Source organism: Mya arenaria, chromosome 5, assembly GCF_026914265.1.
Source record: "Mya arenaria isolate MELC-2E11 chromosome 5, ASM2691426v1".
In the NCBI taxonomy this organism is placed as follows: domain Eukaryota; kingdom Metazoa; phylum Mollusca; class Bivalvia; order Myida; family Myidae; genus Mya; species Mya arenaria.
The window spans coordinates 65,812,937-65,833,388 of record NC_069126.1 but is presented as its reverse complement, the minus strand read 5'-3'; the positions used below and the strand labels follow the sequence as shown (position 1 = coordinate 65,833,388).

The following is a 20,452-nucleotide window of genomic DNA, read 5'->3' as shown; positions in this document are numbered from 1 at the left end:
TTTAACTTTTAAACAATAAGAGATCTACATAGATTGTTTCCAAAACTCCTTTATTTCATCTGGCTAATTATTTACAATGACCAATGGGATTTCTTGTTTAAGTTTATAATGACCAATAAAGATCTTAATTTTATTCAGTTCATTTCTGTGGATTTCACAGGAAGTCGGGGTAATTTTAGACGGCCTAACGTACGAAATTGTAAGTAGGTTAAAAAAGCTCTGGGAGCTTATGTTTATATATTTTGTATTGCATGATCATTTATTGAGAAAAAAATGAGTTTTTTTATTGTTCAACAACTTGTTTGGAAGATCGATTATTTGATGTTTGTCTGGTTCCCTTCCTAACAAATGTGATACGGGCAGGTAATCCAGACTACATTGATGACAGCAATGCTTTAGTTTAAACCGTTTTGCAACCGTACGTTATGACGGGATCTACTACAAATTGTAAAACATGCTAAATTCAACCTTGACCTATTAAATTGACCAATCGCAAGCGACTAACTGCATGATTAAAATGGCGGCCTCCATAAGGGTTTGTATGAATGAATAGATGTATTTCATTTTTTTCTCTTTAATTAAAGTTGGAATAAATTTTGTTCTATGAGATAATGTTCAGCTTTTATATGTCTGACTTCCTGTTTTTTTCAGGAAAAATTCTTGAAGGATTTCGTCGGAAAATGGCCATTTGGTGTAAAGGTCGAATGTGAAACGAGCAAGGTGATTTGTTTACAAATTTATGAACATGTTAGTTCTACCTTGTAGCGCCGCACGAGCCAATTCAATCGGTTTTTAAAGTTTTTATTTAATTGCTTTACAACGTCTATTTGATAACGAGGGTTTTTAAAGTGCTCTGTTGGCCACTTTAACAGAATGGGATGTGGGAATTTGGTGCCAATTAAATGACTAAAGACACTGTTATTCATCTCATGTCAGTAAAACTCGGAAGAGGAGTTGACATTAAACAGAGATAGATAGATCTGAAAATTGCTGAAATGCGTCACTTTGACTGGCATATTCAATTGCCTTTGTTCCTGAGCAAAATTCGATAGTTGAAAGCATGTTTTGGTGAATCTTTCTGTGCCGTTTTCAGGATGGTAAAATCACAGGGGCCCCTGTGGGTAAAATAAATAAAATGTATTACTCTTCAGGATATGGACACTTCTAAGGGAGGGAAAATAGCATCTTCAGCAGTAAAATTAACTAAAAAAATCATTGATCTGGATCAATATATATATGCAAAAAAGACTGCATACTGTCAATTATAAGATAGAAAAAAGATACATTGATAAAAGATTTAAGGAAAGTTTAGAAACATTTTTGTTAATATGGAAAGGCATTCAGAGCTTTTAAATGTAACTTGTTCATCAGCAGAGTTCTTAATGACTGGGCTGGACCGTCCCCCCCAAAAATGTTACTGATCATTTTCCTTATGATTGAGGATTTTTTTAAATGATAATTTCTTACCGGCTAAACACTAATTTGAATCATCCATATTAGCTGCCGACCACTTCTTAATTTCTTACCGGCTAAACACTAATTTGAATCATCCATATTAGCTGCCGACCACTTCCTATTGAAAACCCAGCATCAGTTAAACATTTCTTTTTTTTTACATGCTACCTGATGTTGCAAAATACATATTATACTTATAATTTATAGTAATTATCATTTCAGGATTCAATTGTAACAAGGGCTGAACCTGAGAAGCTGAAATCAACTTTCCTAAAGGTACCCATAATTATGTAATGTTAATCTTAATATGCCAGGGCAGCAGTAATTGAATCATTAAACCTGTAAAAGGCATCAGTAAAAAGGATATTTTTTTTTTATTTCTTGTTCCCATTTGGCCCCATTATTTCTTACAGTATGCCAGTGTCACAGAGGGCGGAGAGCAGTACATGAGCTATGCAGATTTTATCCAAAGATTTCTTGGTCTGCTGGACTCGAAGGACTATGATGAATACACACTACAGCTGTTTGGCAGCAGTATTGACACAAGCAGAGACAAGTATGTGTGTTATGATTTATGTTTTTATCTGGTTGTGTTGCCTTTCTTGTTTTCCCTGAAAGATGATGGGTATTTAACTATCACATTTAGCTCGCTTGCAAAGTTTGATTGTGAGATGAAGATTGTATATCCTAGAAACACCAGAGTTATGCCCCTATTCAATTAAATTATAGGTATTTTTATTTATGCAGACAATAATTATAAATAGTTATCATTCAATCACTTGATGACATGTTTGTGCTCATAAATTTCAGGCTAAGCTTGATTGTCAAATGAATTGGCCCTGTAACAACAGAGTTATGACCCTTACATTAAAAAGTAGTTGGCAGTGCTCCAGCTAGGCCTCAATAGCATCCTGCTGCCCTTTTCCAGCACCCTGCTGCCTGCCTTTTAACTACACTGTGCTGTGCCCTTTGTTTGACAAAATAAGTATAACAATAAGGCCAAATAAAAAAATAGGTCCGTTTCAGATAACGCTGCCAAAAAAATAGGGTAGGTAGGTCGGAATATTTTTTTTATATTTTTTTTTTATATATTGAATTCAGTTACTGTTGACTCAGAAAGTAACAAAAATAAAAGTCATCAATTTTCAGATTTATCAGTAGTTTTTAAACATGTTCCATGCTTCAAAGGAAACATTCTTTATTTGTCTGGTTAAATACTTTGTCAATGATGGTTGGATTTCAACTAAGTTATGGTACACCACTCTGCTATTATTTAAGACTTTCCAGGAACGGTTTTACTTTTCTTTATGCACCCTTTTGCTTTCAATCACCCTCTGTAGAATGCTAACCTCCCTGTAACATAATTACATAAAGAGTGGGACAGCAAATTTACCATATAAGCCATCAGCCAAGGAAACCTTAATGCTGTCAAGAGGACCTGGGTGTTCAGGTTTGAAGAACAAATAACATGCAGGTTTTATTGCCAAAATTGCACACTTAAGTCTGACATATCAATCCGAAAGTCAGTATCTGACACATTTGTATCTGACAAGAAAATATAGTTCAAGAATTGAAATATACCTGCCACACAAGCACAAACTACCCATAATTCACCTTTGAGTTCGGACAATCTAAAAATTCGGACATCCATTATTATTTTCAAAAATAATTAATTTTAGTAACTAATTTTCGGACACCCAAAGGACATCAATTGTAACTTACAGTTAGTAAGTCTCACAGATAAAAATTATTGATCTTTATCGTTACAATGCCTGGCTAGATTACCTATCCTTATACATCACTGTGATAAGTTAGTTAGTTACTACCCATGATCGTAAACGATTTATTGCCTGTTGAAAAGGATGTGTGATATAATTAATGGAGGATTAAAGAAACAACAAGGGCAATCAAGAGATTAAGAAAACACAGACATGACATGTTTGTAAAACGATCCGCCAATAAACTTTGAAACTTGTACCACACTATTAATATAGACTTTATGAAGCAATAATCGTACAGTAATACTCATTGAAACATCAATAGAACAATAAAAGTCAACACATTCAATGATACAGATAACTATTTAATGTGATGAATTAAAGTTAGAAATGCAATACTTGTTACAATCAAAAACACCACCCAGACACATTAATCCTGCATAGCAATATCCATGCTCTCCATGAGATCCTCGTGGGTATAACTGAGAATTATGTGACTGTTTGATCTGAAGCCGATAAAAGGTGTTTATTCATTTCAATGCATGTATAAAATGGTGTTGAATGGGATTTTAATTAACTTGATGAAGGAGTTACACTTATAGGCGTAATAACCATTGATAACTATGGATAAATTAATAAGTGGTAAAATGCAGACATGAAGAAAAAAGGCAGGTTTACCATACATGTAGATAAAATGTAAAAATGGTTATTTTCTATGAATTCGGAGAGCGAAAAATCAATTATTTTAAGGTGTCCGAACTCTTAAGGTGAAGTACGGTAAATACATTCAGAAATCAAACTCGAATATTGTCAACTTTAAGTACATACATTTCGTAACAAATGCTTTTCGTACCCAAATCACATTTTTTTCAGGGAAAAATAGGTTAGGGTCGGCGGGAAAAAATAGAGTCGGTCGGGTAACCTGAAACAGACCTATTTTTTTATTTGGCCTAATAAATATATATAATTTTGACACTAAAGTAAAGATAACAGCTAAGGTATTCATAACAAACTCAGTATTTAAAGTAGTTACAACACAATTAGAATTGAACATTGACCCTCGCAAGTTTTCTATTGATGGCTCTGACATACAATGTGCATCAAAAGTGCCCCTTCTGACCTTGCACCCTGCCATGTTCAAATCCAGGCAGGAGCACTGAGTTGGCTTCTTTCTTTCTTGATTGTGTTTCACGGCAAACTCAAACCATATATATAGTATACTGAGAACTTTTTGAATTGTTAACAAGAATAAACCATTTTTCCCCTAACATTTGACATACTTCTGATGATAAATGTTCATTTAGATCTTTACACTGTCACTTGCTATTCTTAATTGATTTAAGAAGTGGGATTTTCCATTAGTTCATCAAAATGAACTTGCATGTTTAAAATGAATAATAAATGTTTTAAAGTATGTATGAGTTCATATGAAAATGTAATGAAAAGTTAAGAACTCTTTTTAAATTCACACATCTTGGTTCTTTTTTACAGGCACATCTCATTTACGGAATTCCAGGCGTTTGAGCACATGCTGTCACTGCCCGATGCCATGTACAGACTTGCCTTTCAAATCTACGACCGCAACGGCAGCGGATTTATAAACCACGGTATGTTGTTTTTAGGAGCAATTTTTAAGTAAAAGCGAAATGCCTATGTTGCAAAAATAGCCATTGAAGTCATTTTTTCACCACCTGTGCCCTCCAAATTGGGACTCTTTTCTAAAAAATACAAAATTATGCGATATCATACATGATATAGGGTTTTAGTCAGGTTTTAAAATGGACAGGGTACTGCAGAAAAGGGACAGGGTGCTGAGGGACAAAGTGGCACATTGTATTGGGGCGTAAATATTGAAAGTATATGAATTTCAAAGAAAATGATAGAAGTTGTGCATATTTGAAGTAATATTAAGTTTCACCTACTTAATATGTAAAGTTTGTTTAATCAAAACAAAAGAAATGTTTGATGATCTTAAGCATGTGATTCTTTGAAGGCAGGCTGGTGCACATTCTGGTCTCCATGAGGGTAGAAGGGTGCTTCCCAAAAAGGACAGGGTGCAGCACCCTCCCATAATGCATAATACTTGACTGTATTGGAGCTGGTCTTGTAATAGTCTTTTTTGTACTTACAAGAAAAACATGGTATGTTCATTCATGGAAATGACAATCTAGCTAAACACCAAGTGAACAGATATTTTATGATATTGCTTTGCAGGGGAGTTTAAGGACATTGTACAACACACAACACTTCATAAACAGATACCGTTTAACTTTGATTGTGACTTCATAAACCTGCACTTTGGAGAGGACAGAAAGAGGAGGATATCATACGCAGAGTTCACACAGCTTATTCATGTTAGTATCACACTGAGTTTAAATGTGTTCAGAACTTCAGAGAAAGTGCATTAGTAATTGAAATGCATTGAATATTACAGAAAAAGGCAATTTATTTTAAGTCTGTGCATTAAAAAAAAAATTGGAGTTAGTTAAAACATATTTTTTATTGGCCATAATGCGTATCAGGCATAAGGACAAAATTAATAAAAGTGTGTTTTTTTCCATTTATCAGTGGAGATCACTGCCCTGTTGTCAATTTTTTTCAGGGTTTCCATCATTCTAAGGTACAACTTAATGTCAAAAATAAAAAGAACGCTCATTTTTAAAGCTATTAAACTTCCTTAACCCTTAATTGTGTAATGAAAAACAAAAACAAAATACCACCTATTGAGAACCTAAGAAACTTTTGGAATTTCGGGGTCTTCCGCAAAGGCCCAACTAACTTTTGATTGTGGCCTTATAGTGGGTTTTGCTTATAAATGATTCTGTTTCACAGAAAACTGGCCCCAAATTCAACCCCATTCACAATCTCCAAAAGTATGTTTTTTCACAAAAAATGGACTTAAAATTCAAAATGAAAAAAATCTCAACTTTTATCAAGTCAACTAGTACATTTTTGTTTAACAACATCTATGTTGTTACTCCTAACCTCTTAAAATTCTGTATCTAAAAGTGCCTTTGCTTTGTTTACTTGTTTGAAATATACTATGATAAATTCACAATTTTAAGCATTTTGTTGCTAATTATACAATTCTGAGGGCCTGGCCCCATTCACAAAAAAGTGGAAAAGAAAAACACTGATATACTTCTATATGTCACAATTTATTTGCCTTTTTTACAGGACTTCAATGAAGAACACGCCTTGCAGGCTTTCCTCAAGTTTGACAAGGATAAGAACGGCTATATAAATGCCAAGGAGTTCGAGGAAATCATGATGTCACTAAAAAGTTACCTTCTCACAGACTTTGTCAAGGAAAACCTTGTATCTGTAAGTATTGATTAAGCAAAACAGGATGATGCTTAAAAGCCCTTACCCTATATTTATTATTATATATTAATGTGACATTGTCAGGGAAATGAATCCTGTCAAAGATAAACATACTGATCAAAGGGATTGTATGATACATTTAGTATTCCGGAACAGTAGATTTAAGCAGTAATTGTGTACATTTCGAAAGAAAATTTAGAATAAGTACATTGATTATTTAAACTGCAAGTGAAACTTTAAACTTGCATTTGAATTTGCTATAATACCAAACTATCCAATTGAAATTATTGATCATATGATGTTTTGCAGTTGGTAAGATTATCCAAATGTGCTTAGAAAATAATTCTGTGTGATTGGACTGAACAATTTAAGGGTTCATTTGAAATTAATTTAAAAAAGCACCTATGATTAACTGCTAATAAATAAGACAATACTTGCCAAAAAAATAGATATATTTTTTTCCTTCACAGGACTCATTTTCACTGACATAGTCACATCTTGACAATCTCTGTTTTAACAGTCACCAATTGACAATCCCTGTTTTACTAGTCACCACTTGACAATCTGTTTTACTAGTCACCACTTGAAAATCCCTTTTTTACCTGTCAACACATGACAATCCCTTGTTACCAGACACCACTTGACAATCCCTTTTTTACCAGTCACCTCTTGACAATCCCTGTTTTACCAGTCATCACATGACAATCCCTTTTTTACCAGTCACCACTTGACAATCCCTTTTTTACCAGTCACCACTTGACAATCCCTTTTTTACCAGTCATCACATGACAATCCCTTTTTTACCAGTCACCACTTGACAATCCCTTTTTACCAGTCACCACATGACAATCCCTTTTTACCAGTCACCACTTGACAACCCATTTTACAAGTCACTACTGGACAATCCCTGTTTTACCAGTCATCACATGACAATCCCTTTTTACCAGTCACCACTTGACAATCCCTTTTTACCAGTCACCACTTGACAATCCCTTTTTTACAAGTCACTACTGGACAATCCCTGTTTTACCAGTCACCACATGATAATCTGTTTTACCAGTCACCACTTGAAAATCCCTTTTTTACCTGTCAACACATGACAATCCCTTGTTACCAGACACCACTTGACAATCCCTTTTTTATCAGTCACCTCTTGACAATCCCTGTTTTACCAGTCATCACATGACAATCCATTTTTTACCAGTCACCACTTGACAACCCATTTTACCAGTCACTACTTGACAATTCCTGTTTTACCAGTCAAATCTTGACAATCATTGTTTTACCAGTCATATTTTGACAATACCTGTTTACCAGTAACTACTTGACAATACCTGTTTTACCAGTCACATTTTGACAATCCCTGTTTAACCAGTCACATTTTGACCATCCCTGTTTTACCAGTCACAACTTGGATATCCCTGTTTTATTAATGATTTAATTACAAAAATCTGTAGTGAACATATGGTTATATAGATATTTTTATCATTGTAAATTTGATTTTAAATTCACATTTTATTGTGAAAATTATGAAAATAATTTTCTCCATAATTGACGTCACAATTATATTGTTTAATTGTTATCTTTTTTCTTACATATACCATCAGGTAATGGTATGTAATTTAATACAAATTTCGATTTCTTAACTATACTCCTTTTGTAATGTCCAGAATTTCATTTCATATTTCTGTGATGTTGCTTGCTTAAATTTCATTGAATACAATGTGTATTTCTTAATTACCATATTTTTTCTATTTGGTCATTCACTTTTCTTGTATGCCTCTGTTTTGGCATAAACCAGCTTAAACGCTAGATTTTTTTGTTATCAGGTGAAAAATATTTCTCAAATTTTTGAAAGACAATTGTAGGTTAGACTGCTTAAAAAGAAATAAGTTTGATGTATAGATTAGAAAGTTAAATAGAGGGAAACAGTAACATCAATATTGTCTGCAACAGGCTTCAAACTCAGTGCCTATGGGTCAATGACCTTATCCACTTTGCTGTATAGGACACATACCAAATTGGGTTCTTTACCGCTGTCAGCCTATAAACAAACAGTATAAATGGCAAGGAAATTGTCAACATTTGAATGTCTTTTGTTTAAGTTTCAGGTGAATTAAACATACTTAAAAATAAAAACAAAGCTATCATTATTTTACGGCAATTTCTGTTATCAGGTAGTTTAATAGGTAATAAGAAGCTATCAAGAGACCTTATTCAACCTGTCGATTTATTTTTTATTTTTAATATAAACAAATGTAGTTAACAAAAAGTCGAGAATGCCCCTGTAAACATTGACACTTTTTTGAAAGAATTTGATTGGACAAGGTTTTATGTTCAAATTGTCTTCTGCATGTTGCACCAGCTCACAGTATGGTAAATACGGCAGTCACAAATAGTACAACTTCAAAGTTTATTTACAAAGTATTATTTTCAAGATGAAATATGCATGGAGTTAACATATATATATTGATAGCTATGCCACCGATGAACATGTAACTTTAAATATTGTGGACCAGTAATTTGCTGTTATGCTGGTCATTCAAGTTAAATTAAGAATTTATGAAACATGAATAAGCAAGTTTCACACAGAAGATAACTTGTTATGTAAATCTAGGATTTCATAAAGGACAGGGTGCTGCAGAAGAGGGACAGGGTTCTAAAGGAGAAAAGGGCATATTGTGTCACACTGTGAAACGTAAGGGTGCTACCAAAAAGGACAGGGTGCAGCCTGCTTCAATAACTCTGCTAAAACCCTAGAAAAACAGTGATATTATGCTTCATATTAAGAAAATCATTGAGTTAGGTAGACATTTTTCGAGATATTTGCGAGACTGTGGTTTCCCAATAATATAAATTTCTATTAATAGTTACCACTGTCCCTCATTGATACAAATGGTTTAAATTTTAATTTGTTCTCGAGTTCAGCTTGATTTCATAAAGGCATCACAAGCTATTCTGGACATTAGTGTGCTTCCTAGTGAAGTTGCAGTAACTTAAACGGGCTTCTAACAAGGTTCAGTAGCACAACTGTCACACTTATACAATGTAATGGATTTCAACAGTCACAGGCATTCTATATTCTTTAGTGATAGTTTTCCATTGAACAATAGAAAGCGTAATTGTGTTTGGCTCTGATGAATTTCAATTAATAATACAGTCTCTCATACAAGAAAATTAGAGGCCTTTTTTCGGATACCGCCTGTTGCTCCATTTGAAACAGTAAGAAATAATCTCTGTAGCTGTTTTAATGTAAAATGCAGCTCATTTGGTAATCTTTAGCAGTTTCAAATTAAAATCTAGCTAAATTGATAATCTTAAGCTGTTTCCATGTAAAAACAAGCTAAATCAGTAGTCTTTAGCGGTTTTTATCTAAAATCGGTATCCTCAAAAAGGACCTTACAGATATTATGTACGTGTATGTTCACTGTAAGTTCTTACAAATTACAGATCTACACTGATTAAATATAATGGAAGTATGTGTCTATTGTTACCTTTCATGGGCTACTTGTGTATTTCATACTAATTTTTTCTGTTTTAGTTCAATGAGAAATTTCTATGTATTTTCATAGCATTTGTGTCATTGACATGCAATATTATTACAGTTTGTCTTAACTTGAATTTCATTAATGTTTTAAGGTTAAAGATACACATTAACAGAAAGGTTTTAACACATGTTCACTTTGACAATAATGAATATGCAGATCTGTAGTCCCATAACTCTACTAAAATATTGATCAAGTAATTTTCAGGCAGGCGCCAACAATGTCTGTGGTGGTGGGGGAGGGGGAGTGTTCATGCAAAAACAATGTCAGGGGTGGGTGCGGAAGGGGGAGTGTTCATGCAAAAACAATGTCAGGGGTGGTGCAGAAGGGGGAGTGTTCAGGCGCCAACAATGTCAGGGGTGGGTGCGGAAGGGGGAGTGTTAGGCAAAAACAATGTCAGGGGTGGGTGCAGAAGGGGGAGTGTTCAGGCAAAAACAATGTCAGGGGTGGGTGCGGAAGGGGGAGTGTTCAGGCAAAAACAATGTCAGGGGTGGGTGCAGAAGGGGGAGTGTTCAGGCAAAAACAATGTCAGATGCGGGCATGAAAGTGTTGCATTTGATTTTGAGTACAAATCAATCTTATGTTATTATCCTTATTGGAGGTACTTTAACAGATGAGCTACGAGGACGTGGGCACCTGAATTCTGTAATCTCGGTCACCAGGTAGTAAAACAGCCTGGGAAAGGCCCTGCACATTATTTACTTAGGATAACAGGCAAGCGTTGACATCCACATTATGGTGCTCTTGTATTATAGATATCATTTGCTTAGTGCTTTAGACATACAAGTCGTCATATACTACATGTTATTGTAGAATTCAAATAAAATGTACAAGACTTACCTCAATTTCAGTCTATTTATAGAATTGCCTTAACATAGATTTCAAGGATTCGTAATCGTTTATACATTGTATTTACTGATTTATGAAACCAGATAGAAAAGAAGTACACTTCCAAGATTCTGTAGTCTTATTATTGGAAATGTTGGCACAAGGCAATAAATCCCTCTTCTAGTTCATTGCACTAGATGTAAAACCTAGGAATATAAAGGTTCTATAGCTAAATCATTGGGCCAATTGATCAGAATGGTAAAGTTAACAATGTTTTTAACTTTCAAAATCGTTACTGCTCTTGAAATTTAAGGGATACACTTGTGACCTGCTGTATTTCAAACAAGCTTTGATACAGCTGTCTCAGCTCTACTTGTTTATATTCCAAAATATGAGCACATAATAAAAAATTTCACTTTTAAAAGTTACAAATGATGTTGTAAATCACATTGTTAACTTAATCAAAGTTCTGGACAATCATCTATCAGATTTAGTTTTCATACTGTTCTCAGAAACTTGTGTCTTTATGGTATGCTTTTAATTCTTGCAAAAGTATGTACATTTTGCTAGTTCTATGTTGAAAGCTGCCATGAAACGTTGCATTCTGGGATTGCTACTTAATACATCAAATGAATGTTTTCTTTTAAAGATTATTTCATGAAAATAACATGCGAACATATTCTTGTAAAATATGATTTATTATTTATGTTATATAGTCTGGAATGAATGACTTAATATAACCTAGAATAACTATTAAAATAATTGTCACCATTTGAAACCTCAAAATTTAGTTAAATTCCTTGTCTTCTCAGGTGGCAATTAGAAACTTTGACTGAGAAAGCAAGGCATGAAATCTCGCCAATACATGACTGGTTCTTTGGTGGCAATGCTGGTTGAGGTTTTGCATGTCGGCAATTTAAATTTACTCACTTGAGCATGCAGCATCTGTCAGCCATGCTTGTTTGTATTTACTCAGAAATATTTATATTCAGCACTTCCCCTTTGAACTAAATATTCTTCCCGTGTTTCAGATAGCGGTTGGAGACTTCCATAAAAAGATAAGTTACGCATACTTCACAGCGTTTATCTCCCTTCTCAACAACATGGAACTGATGAAGAAGATCTACATGGCAGCCACAAAGAGAGACAAGGAGGGCGCTTGTACGAAAGGTACTTTAATGCATACTAACAATAATAATCGTTCTGTGTTCTTAGTCTGCAAGGAAAGTAATGTTGACTCTCTCAGGTGTTAACATACTTTTTAAAAATAATTCATTTCAGCAACATGCCGGTAACCTTACTTTTATCATCATAAATGTGCATCATATACAAGTAAGAACAATAAAATTATGAAAATTCAAGTTTTCATGAATTTGCTTACTATTGCTATCAAATCATGAATGAAATGTCCATAAGCGGTGTAATTATTCGTGTATTGATAATACACTGCAGAGCTAGATAACGTTTTTCTTAAATTTATTGTATGTTCATATGTAATTTTGTTTAAGTGTTATGGTGATTGTTAAAGTCTACTGGCATACTGAAGTACAAACATGCATGTACTTTATCAACATGATAGGCTTGATTCTACAAGCAGTACTCAATTGATATAAAACACCACACAGGGCTTACTTCCCTTTGCATTATTAAACGCAACTCTTGTCAAGGGAAGTCACTGTGTAGGACTTGAAGTGATTCTACACAGATTTAGTGGCCATCTTCAATTTGGTCAAATTGTTTGTTCTAGAAACAGTTGTAAATTGATTGTAGTTTCATTATGACCTTATTACAGTTATTATTTCTACAATAAGAAAAGATGTTTCATTTAATACTGTAATTCGCACTTATGCCAATTACAACCTTCCCTGATACTGGTAATAACACAGCTTTATGTGGTTTTAGGGATCGGTAACATCAACTTTGATTATGATAGCACAAGCTGTTCCGTGTTTGATTGTGTCATATGGTAGTTACATGTTTGTGTTTGGCATATTACAGAGGAGTTGATGTACCAGTCACAGGAGTTCCCCCAGATCACACCCATGGAGATTGACATCCTCTTTCAGCTTGTACAATTACGACACCAGTCTATGTAAGTATTCATAATCGGCTAGTTACAGAATAACTGGTTGACATTATGCCATATGCATTATAATTGTAACCATATACAATATCGTGTATCAGGATTGACTTAAAATGAAACCCAGGCCACAATGAATAAATGGTTTGTTTGGCCTTACACGACCCACTTTTTGGGTTTGTCTAGGCATGTAGATTTCTGATTTGTGTTTTAATTCAAAATTGTGTAATGAACGACTAAAGAAGCAGGTATTTTTGTGACTTAGTCTGAAAACACCAAACAAATTCTTTATTTATTGTCACTTGATTGTTGTTCTATTTGTGGGACATGAAAAAGAGTATGTTATGATAAGTTTTGAGGTTAGTAAAACATATCTGACTGTAGTCCTATTTATGGTCAATAACCAGGACTATATGGATATATGACCTTGGGCTGTGACTGCAAATGGTCTGTAGTCTGGAGTTCAGACATTATTTTTACACCATGTTTTCAGGACATTGATGGTGGAAATTGTAGTTGTTACCACTTGAATGTTTCAGCATGTTTTGTAAGGACAACGCAATATAAATGGTATATTTTTCAATTTTAGAATTTGGTTTTTGAGCCATTTGTTAACATGGGCCCAGGATTAGGAGGATGTAAAAAGTCTGAAGAAGCCGTGTAGTTCAAGTGAGAGTGGATTGCACTATGTTTTATAAGTGTATCATATATTTCTTAAATTTCAGTGCTATATTTTCAATCAAGAGGCATTCATATAATGATATATTTTTTCTACAGAGCTAATGACAAGCACATCGGGTAGGTACAGCTTGATATGAAGCTAGGACACGTATTCTTGATGCCCTGCTTAGACCCGAGTCACACTAGATCTATGATTTCATAAGATTATCTGTGACTGGGATGATTAAATGGTAGTAGGTAATTGTTTGCGCGGATTTAATAGCTCCTGGGACCAAAAAAAGCTGATAAAGAAGTAAAGTCTGGACAGTTTGCAAAAGGGCTTCTAGGAGGCAGTTTTGCTTCTGCAGTAGGGTGCTTCAACCCCTTTGACACCCGTTAGGGGACTAAAGCACCTCCAGAACCTATTGCTACAATGGTTATCAGCCTTTCAGCTGCAAGGTCAATCACATCTCTGAGTGATGGAGCGACTAACCGCAGGTGATCTTCGGATCAAAAAAGGACTCAGTGAAGATACTCAAATCTACCAGCATTCAATGTCAGATGTATATGAACTGAAGACTGTTCACAATTCTTGAAATGTGAAAGACTTTCATACAACTTAACTTAGGCATTAACTTAAAAAATTAAAGACTGACAATTTACAATTGTTGCTGACCGAAACAGTCTCAGCCAGATTTGTGTGCATGCATGAAAATCTCCGTATGATTGTCTTGTACGATGTAAGATGACAGCAACGACTGTCGAATGTGCTAATGATCACCCATGACTTGTAGCATTATTTACGATTGCTCACAATTTGCAGTCACAGGTAATTTTATCAAAAGGTCTAGTGTGACTGGGGCTGTAATGGTGATGTTTTATCTGTGTGCTGTATGAAGTGGATTGCACTGAACATATATGTGTGTGTTGTTTTATATAGTTGGCCAACACCTATCAGTTTTCACTTATCAGTTTGTATGCCATTAGCTACATACAAGGTATATCTCCTGTGTTAGCTACACACAAGGTATATCTCCTGTGTTAGCTACACACAAGGTATATCTCCTGTGTTAGCTACACACAAGGTATATCTCCTGTGTTAGCTACACACAAGGTATATCTCCTGTGTTAGCTACACACAAGGTATGTCTCCTGTGTTAGCTACATACAAGGTATATCTCCTGTGTTAGCTACACACAAGGTATATCTCCTGTGTTAGCTACCCACAAGGTATATCTCCTGTGTTAGCTACACACAAGGTATATCTCCTGTGTTAACTACACACAAGGTATATCTCCTGTGTTAGCTACACACAAGGTATATCTACACACAAGGTATATCTCCTGTGTTAGCTACACACAAGGTATATCTCCTGTGTTAGCTACACACAAGGTATATCTCCTGTGTTAGCTACATACAAGGTATATCTCCTGTGTTAGCTACACACAAGGTATATCTCCTGTGTTAGCTACACACAAGGTATATCTCCTGTGTTAGCTACACACAAGGTATATCTCCTGTGTTAGCTACATACAAGGTATATCTCCTGTGTTAGCTACACACAAGGTATATCTCCTGTGTTAGCTACCCACAAGGTATATCTCCTGTGTTAGCTACACACAAGGTATATCTCCTGTGTTAACTACACACAAGGTATATCTCCTGTGTTAGCTACACACAAGGTATATCTACACACAAGGTATATCTCCTGTGTTAGCTACACACAAGGTATATCTCCTGTGTTAGCTACACACAAGGTATATCTCCTGTGTTAGCTACATACAAGGTATATCTCCTGTGTTAGCTACACACAAGGTATATCTCCTGTGTTAGCTACACACAAGGTATATCTACACACAAGGTATATCTCCTGTGTTAGCTACACACAAGGTATATCTTTGGTTCTCAGTTGAACCGTCTCCAAAAGAAAAAGTAACCCACCAACTGCTACTCATTCTCCTTAAAATTTATCTATTCTACCTAATTCGAACCGGCCCAAATGCCACCTGAACTGTCAATTTTTTGCCGTCAGCCGGTTCTTATTGAGAACACTATATACCTTCTTAGAGTGCTATTTTATAATTTCTGCTTATGTTTAGTACTGCTATATTGTACCTTTCTGCCTAGCTTCTCCATGGAAAACTCACTCTTTCCTGGTTGGGAGTTAAATAGACATATGGCAAATTGTTCATATCTTTATGAAAGTTAACGTCATTGCTGTTAAACTTTAAATCTTCACTGCCTTTCTACATTACCAGCAAGTGGGAGACAACTGCTTGTGCTGTTCCAGTTTTATTAACCAGGTTTTCACATAGTCTATGTGTGGGAGCATGGTAATTGTCAAAGTCACTTAAAAAATTGAATATCTTTAGTTAAGGTTGACATATTGTGACCAAACTTGGTATCTTTCATTGGATTGCAGAAGGGTCCCCTAGGGTCAAGGTCACTGTTACTAATAATATTGAAAAAATAGAGTCAAAAATGAATATCTTTAGTTAGGGTTAACATATTGTGACCAAACTTGAAACATAGGAAGAGTCTATGGAGTCCTTTCCTAGGATTGTGTTTGGGGCCCTTGGGTCATAGTCATGGTGTTACTAAAAATAGAAACTAAATATCTTTAGTTTGAGTTGACATATTGTGACGAATCTTGATATATAGGAAGAGTTTATGGAGAACTTTGATTAGATTGCATTTGGGGCCCCTAGGGTCAAGGTCAATGTCATTGTTGCTAAAAATAAAAAAGGGGCCCCTAGGGTCAAGGTCAATGTCATTGTTGCTAAAAAATAAAAAAAGTTGAAACCGAATATCATTGGTTACTCTTATTATCACTGTCTTCTGTGTATATCCTCCAAGCAATTTGGCATATACTATTACATACACACAACACACCTTAGTTATAGTTCTCACAACACAGGCTGAAATTCTTTTGTGAATCAATGAAAACCTGGTTTCATCACTTTGTGGCGTTTCTTGTTTACATATGTGTATGGGCTCATCATGATCTATTTTACCTTCAAGGGTTAACAAGGATTTTGTTTTCTTTACTTTTCTAACTGTTAACCAAGTTCTGAACAATCAACCAAAAATGTTTTTATAATTCTTAATAATTTCTCATAAACATGATTGACTTGATAACTATTAAATCCATTGATCTGTACTATGAAATAAACAGTTAACTATGTTTTCCAATAAAATTTTGAAAGCAAATATTATTTAATCTTCAAACTCTTTTTGATTATTGGTACAGAAAAATGTGCTTATTTTGAGCTATAAGAAGCTTATGCAGTCATCGAGATTGAGACATGGATTAATCAACAAGTCTGAATTCTTATACTACTACATAGCTTCAGGAATTTAAACAAGCTTAGCTTTACATATAAGTTCTATATTATGAGCAAACTTAGATTAAATGTTAATCTAGTGCAATGGTAACAATATTGACCGGCTTTGTAGTCGAACTTAGCAACTTAATGTTCAATATCTTGGTCAAACTTTATTTACTGTTTAAACATAAACTTTCAACAGTAAAGTTAACTTAAGCTATTACCTGCGCCATAGATTGTATTCTGCTAAAACCTGACCACTATCTAGGAATGTTGTCTTTGTATTACATACATGAATATTAATCCAAACCTCCTCACTGTCTCATTGCAGGCGACTGACTTACCAGGATCTGGAGGATTTATCTCCCATGGAAGGCCGGGAAACTCCGTTCTCACTACAGATGCAGATTGCAGAGGTAATATATACCGAAGTCCCCCGATTTGCCTTAGTTTTTACAGAGGGATAATCATAACCACATCTGTATTATTGTGTTGTTGGTAAAAAGCTGTTGCTTTTTGTTTGTTTTATTTATAAGTTTCTAGCTTCACTGTGTTTGTTTGTTTCTGCTGCACTTACCTAAACATGCTCAAGTATTGTTCATAATGTATTAAATTAAAACCATAGATTGACTGTATGCTTTCATTTTGTCATACATTTAAACATGACAGTTCATGTCACTCAAACATGATATATTAGCTCAAGCAAGAGTTAAGACTACAGTTGAAGTTTAACGACAAAGCTATTTTGGTCTACAGGTTTTCGCAGTCTGTTACATTCATTATCCACAACTTTCAAGAAGATGATACAACAAAACACATTTACAGAGACTCATTTGTTTGAAGTTTTTTTTCTTGTATGTATGTTGTTTTTGTATGTTTTACATGAAGTTATTTGTTTGAAGTTTTTTTGACTTCCAAATCCAGGTCAATCGTAGAAACTCCATCTTTGGGTCCAAGGTAGACACAGCGCACAATCATGTTTACACAGAAATGTATCATACTTTAGTTTTGATAATAAATATAAGACAAGAACCAGTAATTTCAAAGAAAAATAAATAAAGAAAAAGGACATATAATTCTCAAACTATTTTACACCACCATTTTAATCGAAGCAAAATTACTGGAGGTTTGCCTTGGTGTAGTTGTTGCCATTGTGTTGTGCAAATACTTAAGCCGTAATGGCATGTAGCCATAACTTAAAATACATTCAAAACTTGATTAATTGCCAGAGACAATATGTACATGTATAGCATGATGCGTAACTTATACTTTAACAATTATTGAGTTATGTCCCTTAATCTACTGAAGATCAACTAACAATTATTGAGTTATGTCCCTTAATCTACTGAAGATCAACGAACAGGCCAGCGTTGGTTTTCACTCAGTGATGTGCATGTTTAAGTCATATATTTGAAGCCCAGTTAATATTCATGTACACGTATATCCTTACTACGGTTACTCTGTAATTCCATCATATGACCACAATCGCACTACAATAATTATTGTTGTCAACACAAAATGCTATAACAATTTTTGTAAAACAACACTCAAAAAATTGTTTTGAAATGTGTTTGTTTATAGATATAAAATACAGTATTCTTTTATTTGGTCATTTATGTTAGCCATGACAGTTCATGTCACTCAAAAATGTTAGTTGTATATCAAATTGTCATAGGCCAGTGTACTATGTCTTAACTCTGTTATAATTTGCAAATTATACTATCATATACTTTCTTCATGAAGAAGCCTTGCCTAGCAAAATTATTCAATCAAATGGTGATGAACTGGTTCCTATTATTTTCAGGAAGATCTAAGGTTGGAGCAGGGAGCCGAGAGAACCCTTCTACTCACCGTCGCTGAGAGTCTCTACAGATTCGGACTCGGTGCTCTTGCTGGAGGTAACATTTGATTCGTACCAAAATGAAGTTCTGTTGAGCATTATCTGGCTTGAATGATTGGGTCCTCAGAACTAAATAAAATAAATATTTTTAGAATTAAATAAATACAAAGAAAACTTTATTTTGATGCTAATTTAATGACTGACCTGTGATCATCTATATTGTAACTTGTGGCTTTGCGCCCTGTGAAAACACTTGTAAAATAAAATATGATCTTACACTGAAATCAACAAATATCCTCTATTCATCTTTATTCATTGTGACCATCTTTTGAGCAGATCATGTATTGAGTATTAAAGATTTGAAAGTTAACAACATTTTATTTAACAACATTGTTGCTTTAACAGTGTTCTCAACATTCTGCCCAATACTTTAAAAAGTGCACAGTTGAAACCTGTATACAATGCTTTTTGTTGTGTCAAGATAGCTTGATTATTATAAAGAAGTATTTATACACCCCACCTAATTGAGTTAGAATTTACCAAAAATGTGTTGTCCAAACAATAAACCATGAAAAGGTTTACAGTTTCAGTGATATATGGTTTAATGTTAACATTACAAACCTCTATAAATTTTATATAGAGTAATTGCCCCTTTCATTTTAACTTATTTCATAGTGATACTTAAGACCTCAGATATTGAGGTATGTATGACTTCTACACTTGGCATTTACTGAAAAGGAAACAAGCAACAAACAATTAATTAACCCTTTCAGCCACGGGAGCCACAGCCGTATACCCTATTGACTTGGTGAAAACCCGGATTCAGAACCAGCGTGCTGGTGGAATGATTGGTGAACTCATGTACAAGAACAGCTTTGACTGTTTCAAGAAGGTTATACGACATGAGGGACTTCTGGGCTTGTACAGGGGTCTGGCCCCACAGCTTGTGGGTGTAGCTCCGGAAAAGGCCATCAAACTTACAGTATGTATAGTTATTTTATTGAAATATCTGTAGTGTGGATGGAATCAGTGATTTAAATCCTTCTATAAGCTGCTCCTGTGTAAAGCACCACTGCCAATTGGAAATAAAAAATAACTACTTTAAAATCCCAATGACCTCATTCATTTGTATACAGTATAAACGATTGTTATGTCATTCAAGAGTTAAAGATGTAAAGAAATTCATTCCAGATGATGAGTTTCAACTCATGCTTGTATCAGTGATCCGAATCAATTCATGATTAATAAATCCCCAATTTCGGGAAACACATTAAGGATAACTATCTAATTAGCTTATTTCATTAAGCCAAATTTCTTTATTTAATCTTTATTTTACGAAATAAAAATTGTCACAAAGGTAATTTCTCTCTTAAAATACTAAAACTGTTAAGAATGTCAATATTACACAAATTAAACAAAACCAAAAAAAATGAGATTAACTTTATTCTGTTATAAGGGACTTATGAGATTTCGAGAAATTGGTGTCATATCCGAATGTGTGCTCGGTTTCTTTTTATATCTTAATTGGTAACAAGATGCTTGTATATTTCAGATGAATGATCTGATGCGAGACCGGCTATGTAACCCAGATGGCAGTATATCATTGTGGGCAGAAATGCTCTCTGGGGGTATTGTAAGTATGTCGCACAAAATCTTAATTACGGGTATTTTGTCTG

General features: G+C 34.5%; 1 protein-coding gene across 1 annotated transcript in view; it reads left to right on the top strand.

Annotated features, from left to right (window-relative positions):
* The first annotated feature begins 496 nt into the window (after positions 1–496).
* The window catches only part of LOC128234112 (electrogenic aspartate/glutamate antiporter SLC25A13, mitochondrial-like), a 34,828-nt gene continuing 14,872 nt past the window's right edge, over positions 497–20,452 (top strand). The window contains exons 1-14 of the mRNA XM_052948126.1: positions 497–535; positions 652–720; positions 1,678–1,731; positions 1,869–2,011; positions 4,665–4,780; positions 5,388–5,527; positions 6,351–6,497; positions 11,902–12,040; positions 12,869–12,962; positions 13,728–13,748; positions 17,268–17,352; positions 18,741–18,834; positions 19,550–19,758; positions 20,329–20,409. Coding sequence (XP_052804086.1) covers positions 509–535; positions 652–720; positions 1,678–1,731; positions 1,869–2,011; positions 4,665–4,780; positions 5,388–5,527; positions 6,351–6,497; positions 11,902–12,040; positions 12,869–12,962; positions 13,728–13,748; positions 17,268–17,352; positions 18,741–18,834; positions 19,550–19,758; positions 20,329–20,409 — 1,419 coding nt within the window. The 5' untranslated portion in view covers positions 497–508. The remainder of the gene's footprint in view (positions 536–651; positions 721–1,677; positions 1,732–1,868; positions 2,012–4,664; positions 4,781–5,387; positions 5,528–6,350; positions 6,498–11,901; positions 12,041–12,868; positions 12,963–13,727; positions 13,749–17,267; positions 17,353–18,740; positions 18,835–19,549; positions 19,759–20,328; positions 20,410–20,452) is intronic.